Raw genomic sequence first — 12479 nt, forward strand, 5'->3', positions numbered from 1 at the left:
CGACTTAAAATGTCTGTGACGGGATAAATGTGAACTATAAACTCCAGTTAATGAATCTTCATAGATTTATCTGTAAATAAACTTGTCTTTTTCTTTTACAGAATCTTGTGGATCTCGTATCTAGAAAATTATCAAGAAATAAAGATATTGCACCTTTCTAATATTTATATGTTATGTTTTAAGGTAAAGATTTGGCTGTGTATGTATGAAGAGTTTTGGTTAGGATACTTTTAAGCCTGTTATTCTGCTACTATTATCTTTATCACATTTGTGTGAGATCACTGAGCTCTGAACAGCTATAGACTCAGTATAAGCTCAATAAATCATGTTCAAAATCCCCTTGTCATTTACCAACATTTTAAAATAAATAGTTCCTCCTAAATGAATTGCGTCTCCCCCACAATGCGCTCATCTGCTGCATTGCTGAAAAACGATGTTCAGCAAAAACAAAAGACGATTGTGGGAGAAATGCAGACAAAAAGGTCAGGATTATGTTTTAATTGAACTGATCGGTTTTGCTTCTGATCTGCAGCAAACCAGGGAGACCGCTCGCTGCTGCAGAATCCAAACGTCAGATGAGGTCATGTCTTTGTCTGGGTGCAGCGACTCTGCAGTCCCTAATTTTTAATACGTTTCATCTCACCGATGTTCCTTTTTTGCACATTCGGTCGCTCTACAGTTAAACCCTTCCTGGGTAGTTTAATCTGACAGTATGCCCCTCTGTCCCTGAGACCCTTAACCTGTGAGATCAAAGTAGGTCACAGGTGAGGTCCTCGGGAACAGGGCTGCATTCAGTTTCAACGTCCTGCAAATGAGAAGAGGTTTGTCAAATGTGTTTACATGATAAACGTCTGTTCGATATTTAAACCATTGATGCATATCAGTATCCAGCTGTATGACTCCTCAGACTGATTCAGCATGTTTTCCTGTCATGTCATGAGGGAGATGCGTCGGGTTGGACAAGAAGACGATGATCCCTCCACCTGCTGCACGATCCGCTCAGGGGGCCAACCCTATTGGCTGGCTTTGTGTTATAGCCCTCACTGGGGGCCAATAGGAAGACAGCCAAGGGTTGTGACCCCGTCATATATATCACCTTCACTTATTGGTACATCATGTGCATGTGTGCGTATTTTCAACTTGCTGTTTATGACCTGTGTGTCTAAATAAAAATATGGTAAAGAAAAGCTGTCGTAATGTGTGACTTTATGAGAAAACAACGTCTGTCTGGTACCACAATGAGACCACAGGTGTTCAATTTGCAGTCTCCCACTTTTCCTTGAAGCACTGGCTCTTTCATATGAAGCATAATAGATTATATCTTGTGACGATTGTTCCTAATCTGTTTTCTGAATGAAAAATAGTGTCATGCTGCACATTTGTTACTACACGTTGATTCAAACAAAGCTGTGAATGAGCAGATTTTACGCTCTTGCAAAAGCTCTGTACATGAAAAGATTGTGCTTTTTTTCCGTTACACACATGCTGCATCCAGACACAATGAAACACTCTCACACTGACACACACACACACACACAACATATTTGGGATTTTCCATGTCCTGACTCGCTGTCTGACTTTGGCAGTCCTGGAGCAGACTCTTGCCTAATATTGATTGGCTTGTCTGTGTGGAGACAGATGAATGCATTAGTACCCAGCTCACCCTGCCATTGGAAATATATTAAGTTCATGTATTAGGCACCCTGTCTGGTTGCCATGGAGATGCACCGGGAGTGAGGGACTTGGGGGGGAGGATGGGAGACGAGTGGGGGATACAGGATGTGATGAGGCAGTCGACTTGATTTGTAGTCCTGCTCCCTCTTCCTCTTCGCCCCTGCCTCTGTCACTTGTGTGTTCTCTCCTCCCTCCTGCACATTGTCTCCCTCTCTCCTCCTCATTTCATTTTCTTTTCACCCTGTCACATTCTCTCTCCACTAGTTTTAGAAATTTCTAAACTCCACCAATGTGCACTTTCACCGCTCACTATTGATTTTGTCATTCCCTTTGGTTCCCTTTTTCCTGTTTGTTTTTTTTTGGGGGGGGGGCTTTCACACACAGGCTTGTCATCCCCGCACCACCAGTCTAGACTTTTATTCCTCGTGGTTTTTTTCTCCACGTACTGTACATAAGCATGTAACTCCCTCTTCGTCTGACTCCCTCCCTACCCCCCCATCCACCACACCGCTGCCACCGCCTCCCTCCTTGGCGCGCTCCATCTCTGTGCTCTGCAGTAAAACTGGTGCATTAAGGCAGCAGGAAATGGGGAGTAGAGACAATAGAATGGAGAGAGTGTAGAGGGGAGCCTGATGCTCGCCCCTCAAACCCAAGCATGTTGAAAAAAATTATTTCAGAACCTTACATTTAATATCATGTGACATGCACACAAAATTCAGATTCAAGGCTTTATTTTGTAAGATCTGGAACACAAATCCTTCGAACTTCTGTCACAATGAGACCAGGATTTAACCCTTTGATACACAACATTGGTCAAAAGTGACCCAGCTCAGTTTTTTTTCTATTCTTCATCATTCAGTATTTCAGGTATTCCCTAATTAACTTGTTTTTCACTATCACAAATCATTATTTGATTTTTTTCTCTGTTACTTTTTGAATAAAAATCCATGTACATCCGTATTCATTTCTTGTGTTATTTCATGCATGAATGTTTCTTTGCTGTATTTTTGAAATAAATGTATTTTATTATTTAATATTCTAAGTATACATTAAATATCTTGCTTTTGATTACCACAAATCATTAATTTCATTTTTCCTTTCTTACTTTATAAACAAATGTATGTTTTGTATTTATAAATCACTTTTACACACATAGGTCAAAATGACCCATACAGTATGTTTTCACTACAGAACACATTTCAAAGAGCTGCTTTTGCACATCTGATGCATGTCGGTCTTATTTTACAATCCATTACCAGTGAGAAAGAATTACATACAATACTAAGTAGCTGTTAGCTAGCTAGCATCTCTTCTGACTAGCTAACCATATCTAGATCAACACAATAAAACTCCAAATATAACATCTATATATACTTTATAGACTGATTGATATGCATTTGATTAGAATGTTAGTATTACTGGTTGCATCATTTCAGACTTGGTTGGTCAAAAAGATGATGTATGAAGAACCGAGGAAAATTAGGAGGCAAACTTGGTCTTGATTCTGAGTCTAAAATGTCTGATGCTGAGGACCTATACTTTGTTCTACATGGATCAAGCTTGAGTTGTGGATGTGTATTGGAATCCATCTCTCCTAAATGGAGAAGGCTCCTTTGATGATATAGAAGATGATTTTTCAAAGTCATCAGAGGAGCCTTGATCCTAAAGGAAGAAGGAAGAATAAGCTATAAAAGAACACCCAACCATGCATGAAATACCACAGCAAATGAATATGGTTCATGTTTTACCCATGATCTGCATAAGAAGGGGTTTGCACAGTTTGTGTATCAAAGGGTTAAATATATACTGTTTACCCACACACCTTTGTTTAGTTGGATACTTGCATTAGAAAATGTTCCCCTCTACTCTGCAGCTTGTGTGTGTTAGCTTGCTCTTCGGCACCTCTCTGAGCTGCTTTCAGTGCTTTGTTGATACGAAGGTGAGTAATCCTCTGTGCTTGGGTCACATTCTGACAGACAACAACGTTAGAATTAGGAGCGTGGACGCCTGCTACAGGATGCTGGGCCGTTTATTCGACAAGAATGAGAGGGTGATAGAGGCTGGCAGAGTCGGTGAGGCCAATTATCTTATAATAAGATGAGCAAACCATGCAGCTCTAGACAATTAGTGATGGCAGTTGGGTTATACCGTGTGTCATGTGTGTCCCTCTTCCAGGTAGAGGTTCTGACAAACAGCTGAAGGAACTTTTGGAGGCAGAGATTCTGCCCATGGTTAAGGAATTCGACCACAAGGAGAACGACGGTAACTAATCTGCTGCTCTGATCCACACAGAACTGCAAGTAAATGAGTCTTTAAAGCGTCAGAATTGTTAACTGGGGTCAGAAATGGAGGGAAGGTAGAAATGAGAGATTTCAAAATGATGCCCTGAAGCACACATTTCACCAGGATGTGTTGAGCCAAATATTTCTTTCTTCTTCCTCCTCCTCCTCCTCCTCCTCCTCCTCCTCCTCCTCCTCCTCCTCCTCCTCCTCCGCCTCCTTCTCCTCCTCCTCCTTCCCATCTATCAGACACAGTGTATGAGAAAAGGTTGCAGGCAGCAGCAGACAATTTCATCGCAGCTGCCTCCAAACTGCCTAGAGGTGAGACATGGTCTTTTCCCATCTCCTCCATCTTTTCATCTATAGGGAGGCCTGGATTAGGTCATTAGAGCTCCATCTGATACCTGTACTCGCTCTGTAATAAAGTAGTTACAGCCTTTCAAAAACTGTGAAAACTACTGAGGAGCAGTCAGGCTGAACAGATGTTTGCATCAGTCGTCTGATCAAAATAAAATGTATTAACCGCCTTTCATTCCTTTCACAGTCACTGGATGTTTCCCTCCATGTGGTCAGTGCCTTTATTCTTTTCTTTGTCTCTTCAAAGTCATTATTTCTGTTAATACAAACAAGGTCTTGTATATTAATTAATCCATCAGCCTTACAATATAAGTTGAATGCCTTCTCTAGGTTTCCAGAGTGAAGGTGCAGAGTACAACTGTGTTACCTGCCAGTATGACTCCTGTGAATTCCCTCTCGACTGTCCTAGTGAGTATTGGTAATAATCTGTCCAACACATTGGATTATAGATACTGTTACATCGCAATTTTCAAGCGGGTAAAAGAGGGTGTGCTAATCCAGACTTGACACATCCTTGCATAACGATATTTTCACCTTTATAAGCGTTAACTCTTGATCATTTAAACGCTCCTCTTCTGATCCTTGAAATGCTCTTAGCAGAAAGTCAGGATTTGAAAAAGAGACTGAGGCAAGGTTTTATTTTCACAGTTTATAATGTATCTTTTGCATAGAGCCCCCAAGGTACTCTTTAAGTCCTTGGCTTCTTTATGCAAGGTGACAGTTGACTCCCACACATGACGGTGTTCGTATCAACCCCATGCAGAACAGCCACTGTGTTGCATATCATCACTTTTACTCCACTCCTCAGAGACCGGGCTTAAGTATTATCATTAAGGAGGACTCAGAGCGCAAGAGCTGCCCCCCTGTGAATGTTATCTGTGCGTGTGCGACTGTGTGTGTGTTTCTGACTGTGTGGGTGGCTGTGTTTATTTCAGTTAAAGAAATTAAAGTAATGGAGAACAGCAGGAGCCGAATGAGGTGCGACGTGCCGTTTCACCTACCAAACAACATCCAGGTAATCTGGAGGTTTGCAGAAGAGGTATGCACAAGGTGAACTAGAATGGCACTCGGTAGAACCCATATGTCCACTGAGGCCCAACAGCCCTTTTATGAAATCCCATTTAAAGGTTCAGTGTGTAGAATCTATTGACATCTAGTGGTGACGTTGCATGTTGCAGCTGAATACCCCTCACCTCACCCTCCCCTTACAAACATGAGAGAGAACCCGTGGTCGCCTTCAGTTTTCATAAAAATTCAAATGGTGTTTAGTTTGTCAAGTTTGGGCTACTATAAAAAAAAAATGGCGGCCTCCGTAGAGAGGACCCACTCCTGATGTAAATTTTAAGTATTTATATATAAAGGACCCATTTTGGGTTAATGAAAACAACAACTTGTATAATTTAGATGAAACACGAAAGTGAAAACATCAGTAGGATTATTTTATATTCAAATTCTGACAATAGATACCTCTCACCCAAATCTTACACACTGGACCTTTAAATCCACTTTTTTTTATATGGATCCGCACACTTTTAAATATCAGTCCCCGAAAACAATTCAGACTTTTTTCATAAAGATCCCTGAATTATTCTCTGAGAAATCAACGAAGAGGTTGAAAAATGTCCATCTTGCAATGTTACTATGGTATTCAGACTATAACTGAATTCAACAGAGGCCTCCTGGCCATGATTCCAAGACAACAGTCGAGGGTTTAGTAAATTTACACAAGAACCTCTAAGAAACACAAATTTAAAACTTCATATTTACAATTTTTTAAATAAAACTAAAGCTAAGATTACCAGCATTGCTTAATGGTGACAGTGCTCTTGTCACTCTTAGCAAGTAAAATATAAAACTATTACTCTTCTACTGCTTTAGTTCTAGTCATATTTAAACTGCCATCTGTGATCCCTGCATGTAGACCTAAGGTGTTTCTTCCTGCAGGTGAGAACGCAGCAAGTGGATCAGTTTAAGGAAGTGACTGCAGGGGTGGACAGGCTTTACTCCATCCCGTCTACAAACTTCTATCATCAAGGCAGCTACATGTGTGAGATCTACTCAGGCCAGCGCTCCATAGTGAGACTGTACTTTCATATTGCAGGTAACAAGATGCTCCACTTCGGGGGGAAATAATTAATCTATTGTGATGGATATTTACCACTGGGAGTTTCATTTGAGCTGAGACACAAAACCACTCATTTATACTTCAGATGAAAATCTGCTCAGAGGGGTCAGATGCAACAGAAGTGAAATCGGGAGTAAATATATTTTATGAAAGGTTTTTTTTCGTCATCATTTACGTGATGGAGAAGCGTGTGGAAGAAACGATTCAATTCTCATCCATATATTTTGATCATGTGTAATGGTAAAGCATTTTTGGTTTGTGAAATAATGTTTTCTGTGGATACAGATTGAATTTGAGTTCTGGTCTAATGTTTCCGGAGATAACACATACAAATAGATGAATGTATTCTCTAAGACGTATTCTTAAGTAATTATAAAACACTGGAGACGAAAGAGCAGCAAAAACACAGCTCATTAAAACCCTGAGGAGAAATACAGTTAAAATCTGGAAAAAAAATAAATCTTCTTGTGCTACATACAGTAAAACCATAGAGAAATTGATCTGTGCAGATATATTAATGAGTGGATGTGTATTTTCATGCAGAATAGCATCTGTGCATGAATGTAAGTACACACGTATCTTTGTATTAAGTGCTGCATGAAGGATTCACTTTCTGTCTTATTGGTTCCCTTCTTTCTCTTTTATCACGTTCATTTGAATACGTTATTAGGCTTCATTCAACTTTTTCTTCACAGAAAACACAGTTTTCTTATAACTTTGCATCCTCCCAAAACCCTTCACTGTAATTTTTTTACATCTTACTTGATGTGAGTTCCAATCATCCCCTCATCCCCTCCACTCATCCTCCCTCCCTCTCTCTCTCTCTCTATCTCTAGTGACCCCCCAGGCTTTGTCAGGCCATACAGAGCTGCAGGAGATATTCGACCTGTCTCTTCTCCCAGAAGGCCGGTTACTCCCTGCGCATGACGTTCCTCCTTCCCACCACCGCCTCCTCTCTTTGTCACCGCTCAACATGACCTGTTTAACTGCTCTGCTGCTGCTGCTGTTCCTCTCCCTCGGGTAAAACATGAACTGCATGGAAAGTTTGAATGCAGGATGCCAGATGCAGGGTGTTTATGTGTATATATGACTTTCTGGGTGGCATTTGCATGTTCTTCTCATGTCTGTGTGGGTTTTCTCTGGGTACCTCATTGCGGATTGGGTTTAATTGGACACTGACTGTAGGTATGAGTGTGAGTGTGAGAGGTTCCTTGTTTTTGTATGTTGGCCTTGTGATGATGAGCCAGCAATATATGTAGATTAAATTGAGTTATGTCTTATTTTCATATATTAAGTTTATATATTAGTGTCTTCATATCTCATTTTCTTTGGCTGTTCCAGGGCTCTGCATTTGTCAGTAAAATCCAAAAAAACTGATGGACGTGAAGAATCAAGATCCTGGGAGTTTGGAAGTAGTGAAATGTTGTGAATGTAGTGATTTTATATATATATATATTACATACTTTTACATAGGTAAATGAATCTTGTTCTGTTGTCCTGTTATTTGTCTAATTCCTTATATGTGTAGGCATACATGGCTAATAAAGCTGATTCAGAAAAATTATTTCACCAGGCCTCTGGTTCCAATGCAGTCCTTCGTCATGGCTTATTGAAAACCTGTGTTTGACTTTTTTCACCACCAGAGGGCAGGATGAGCACCTTTATCAGTGGTTCTATTCTGTGCTGTATTTTCTCCTTTGTGACAGACGGTGGTGGAAAGAGGAACTGCCTCTACATTCAATTGGAGAAACCTGTTATGCTGCAAATTCTAAACGTCGTCTGTTTTAAAACGTCATGAGTAAAGTTATGAGGAAGAATAAGCCCCAAATATAAAACAAAAATAAATATAACTCCCTGAAACTTAGCACATTTCGATGATAACACTTTTTGAACAGATTTAGTTTAAGCTCTTTATCTTGCTACATGTTTTCTTCAACTTATGATTTAAATCCTGTAACTGTGTCATAAAAATGTTAAAGAAATATGATTCAGTTAAATGTTGTGGGTTTAGATATCTTAAATGAAAAGGTGGTCCACGTTCCTACTGTACTTTAGTTCATCAACACCAACATAAAAAGTGTGACAGATCTAGTCAACGGCTGCGCTGGCTTCTCTGCAGGCCAGGAAATGTAGAATATTAGACATGATAAGTAAAGGTTAACCAAAATATGAGGAGATTGCTTTGCATGATGGTGTGGGTGCTGCAGTACATTTTGGAAATGGTGTAGAAAGCAATGGAAAACAGTATTGGAAGGAATGTTGAATGAAAATGGACTGCATTTACAGTATTTATATTTTCTGTGTGAAAAATTCACAAAAATCACATTCACACTCTGACTGAATAGCCTAGGGGCAATTTAGGGTTCAGTGTCTTGCCCAAGGACACTTTGGCATGACAAGAGGAGATAGGGATGGAACCACAGACCTTGAAATTAGTGGATGTCTAGCTCCTGAGCCACAGCTGCCCTTGGGGGGCCAAGGGGAGTGAGAGGGGAGTCCGGTCCTTAACATCAAAACCTTCAGTCGGGACAGGAAGCAGAGGTGTGAGGAAAAGTGAATGATAGGTGAGATTGAGTATAAGGGCCAGGGCTGCGTAGTGACTGAGACAGACCTGGCTGAAGAGTGTTGGCTCATGGACTCAGTGACGTCAATACAGAGCTGATAAGTAAAAAATAAGATGTATGGTCAAACGAACATTTAGATAAATACAGGAACATATTCCTTGTTTCTCTCACCTGTTTGAAGCACACAACCAGATGAAACTGTCAGTCCTTCTAGTGACCACAGGGAGGCACCACACACACACACACACACACTGTCTCATGTAAGATGTCATTTGAAGAAAATTGCAATACATACATTTGGCTTTGCATTGACCTTTGTTGTTAGGTTCCACTCTGTGTCACGTTGCTGTGGGACAGAGAATGTTTGGTTACTAAAACGAAAAAGAAAACATCCCCAAAAACAAATCAGAATCACATGTGATGGGGAAGTCCTTCCATTGGAAATGGATTTCAAAATGTGACAATCCAGTCATGCTGTATATTTGCCAACATGTTTAGAGAAAACCCTTGAAGCAGAGCGCCTCACCCAACGCCTCTGATGTCAGAGTCTGCCTTTGTGGAGTGATTGGCAGAAGCCATTACGCATTACACAACATTCTACTGTAGTCTACGACCTGACCTCTCAGTGTGGAGAAATCTTATAGACCTCCTTTGACCTCTGGTGATTAATTCTCTCTACACTGACCCAAAAAACAGAGAACTGATTTTTTTTCCTCTGTTTAGTGCTTGCATACTTTGCTTCTCCTTCAAACAGGAGTGGTGGGCTACACCTGGCTGCACCGGGTCAGTGTGACCTTAACTCAAACACTCCACTCGTTCTGTCACACTTACAGACACACAAAGTACAAACCATCACATGGACAACTGGCATGTTTATACCCCTCACTCACATTATTCTATGTGAGTGCTTGAAGTGACAAATATCGGCGAAAGGGTGCCAAGAAGAGTGAGAAGAAAAAGTGATTACATAAAAACACTAGAACAGCCCTCAGTAGACCCTATTTAACTGCTGGGTGCATTGGGAGACGTTGATACCTAAGAAACAAACTAATGTCTTTGAAACCATAAATAACTTCTTTAAAAGTACTGTAACATGTCAGACAGTCGGTGGAAAGAAGGAAAGGAAATGTTGCAGAAATATGGTCAATATTTTCTAAAATAAAAGTGTACAATTTGGTTTATGTTGCTCCTCACTGTTGCTTCTGAATAGAAAACGTGTTAAGCCACAAGAAATTTGTGATGTCAACTTTTGTCTCTCCCAACTGCTGAAGGTTTTTCTTTTACATTGGACTCTTCAAATTATTATTTTACTGTGTTCACAACTGTGACAAAACACCACGAGTTCTCGCCTTGAAACAGAAGCCTCTTCTGAACAGATCCCACAGTATTTCCGTTAAATAGACCCCTCATTTTTCTGCCTTTCCTCATTTGCACTGAACCAAACAAACACATGTCCAACTCAGCGTGGGACAAAAGATGGCGTGCCAGTATACAGGAATCAGGGGCGTGACGTACAACACCACAGCATCTGCGCCTGTCCCACACAGCCAGCTCACAGACGTGACTTGGCTCTATGACTAACTCCAATCAGAGAGGGAGCAACTATTCTGTGTTTTCTGTTCACATACATGTTTCTACAAATACAAATCTAAGCTTCTCATGTTGATGTATTTATTTAACAGAAGTGAATTTACAACTCCAAACTTTGGTCATAGTTGTGAAGAACACTTTACTTGCTCAAAATCTAATCCACCCTAATTTGAGCTGATAAAAAGAAAATGAGCAGTGCTGCCTCACAGCAAGAAGGTTCCCAGCTTGGCCTGGGTTTTTCTGTGAGGAGTCTGTATGTTCTCCCTGTGTCTGTGTGGGGTTTCCTCCAATTGGAAACACATTGACCGTAAATGTGTTAGTGTGAATACTTGTTTATCTATATGTGGCTCTGTGATACACTGGGAAACGGCCTCTCGTCCAATGTCAAGTCCAGTTAGAAAGAAAGAGTTTTGCCAAATCTGGAATAGATGGATGATAATCATCAGGATTGTTTTAGTAAATGAAGAGATGCATTATGGGAGATGTAGGATGCTGCTAATATTATTTAGTCGATAAGGGCCTGAGCTTTATCAGTCACAAATATCAAATTATCTGATAGTGGCATTTTTTTATGCTTTGATGACTATTTCCTCCTCAGCCTGTAGGGCCACAAGGCTTGGTTGATTGTATACAAATTAATGCTATGAAGAAGATGTGATATGTGTCAAATTTGATAAAACGAACAGTCTGTATTTAAAAGTCAAACTTTAATATAATATTTGTTTCAGGGCTGTCATTGCATTATAGAAAATGTAGTAAAAATGTAGAATTTAGATAAAGTGGCTATGAGAGTGAGATCCCATGGACACTGGTCAATCCACAAAGAGAAAGAACAGCATGTGTAAAGCCAATAATATCCAGTATATGTGACAGGCAGCAGCAAACAGTCCTGTACCCATTAAGTCTTCTCAAACCCAGTGTTTTACTCCCTCTGTTATTGATGCATAGTTGCTGAGAACCTCCTGTTTTGTATGGACCAGTGCAGAGTAACAGACTGTATCTGTGGTCACTGGTTCCAGGTACGAGGAGGAGCTATCAAAAGACGCAGGCATAGGCTGCTCTCACGAACATCACTCCATCAACACCTTTGTCTTCTGCTGCACCCACTCTGAGTGAGAAAGAGACTTACATCTCAGTAAGATAACACATAACATGAAAAGTCATGAGGAGGAATTATGATATAATAACGCAACATCAAAGATATCCACTGCAGAGTGTGTTATTAAAGAGAAGGGGTATGAGAAAAGCTGAGGTCATGATTCTGGAGCCCACACACACTAATCAAACCCTAAAATCAGCCTATAACATCAAAATCTGTATCAGCTTTATTTCCTCTACCAGTAGGTGGCACATACTGATTAGCTAATCTGTATGTGCCATTTTCAGTTTCTTAATATACATTCAGGGTATGGTACATGTATTTAACCAGATCAGCGCGTGTATTTATTTTAAAATTCATGTCAATATCAACATTTATTTTCTCTCTATGACTTTGACAAAAGATTGCTTCAACCATTAAATGGCACATAACAATAGGGTCTTCAATGCATTACAGCGGCATTTACTTTTAATGTGGTACTTATATATATTTACAGGACTACAGGAAATGTGTATGTACATATGTTGTGCATCTCTCAGACATTCCTCTTTTCATGTTAATCTTAAACGTTTATCTTGGCCTAGGTCTGATACAAGCTAAAGCTGAAAATGCAACATGCTGCACTGATGACCTCTGCGAAAGGATCTTCATTAAACAGTCTTCCTTATTGATTTAGATGTGTTTCAGTATCCACCATAGAAATTGACCTGTTAAAAATGAAATTATTTGAATTATAATGTTTGACATTTGGGTGTCATGTTTGGGGTTAGTATTTTCTTATTTCGTTCACT

The 12479-nt window shown here is 40.1% G+C and overlaps 1 protein-coding gene across 1 annotated transcript; it reads left to right on the forward strand.

Annotated features, from left to right (window-relative positions):
* Positions 1-3526: 3526 nt before the first annotated feature.
* Positions 3527-11705, forward strand: spaca6 (sperm acrosome associated 6). The gene is made up of 9 exons (XM_061081827.1): positions 3527-3746; positions 3850-3936; positions 4203-4274; positions 4498-4521; positions 4641-4718; positions 5246-5349; positions 6255-6411; positions 7272-7455; positions 11609-11705. Exons 1-9 carry the CDS (start codon positions 3527-3529, stop codon positions 11703-11705), a joined length of 1023 nt encoding a protein of 340 aa, XP_060937810.1.
* The last annotated feature ends 774 nt before the right edge of the window (positions 11706-12479 follow it).

The sequence above is a fragment of the Limanda limanda genome, chromosome 11, assembly GCF_963576545.1.
Source record: "Limanda limanda chromosome 11, fLimLim1.1, whole genome shotgun sequence".
NCBI lineage: Eukaryota > Metazoa > Chordata > Actinopteri > Pleuronectiformes > Pleuronectidae > Limanda > Limanda limanda.

Excerpts from the sequence above, each read along its gene's own strand:
- spaca6 (XM_061081827.1), top strand. The coding sequence starts at position 3,527 with ATGTTCCCCTCTACTCTGCAGCTTGTGTGTGTTAGCTTGCTCTTCGGC. Across the intron at positions 3,747-3,849 it reads GATAGAGGCTGGCAGAGTCG|GTAGAGGTTCTGACAAACAG; the intron begins GTGAGGCCAATT and ends TCCCTCTTCCAG. Across the intron at positions 4,719-5,245 it reads ATTCCCTCTCGACTGTCCTA|TTAAAGAAATTAAAGTAATG; the intron begins GTGAGTATTGGT and ends TGTTTATTTCAG.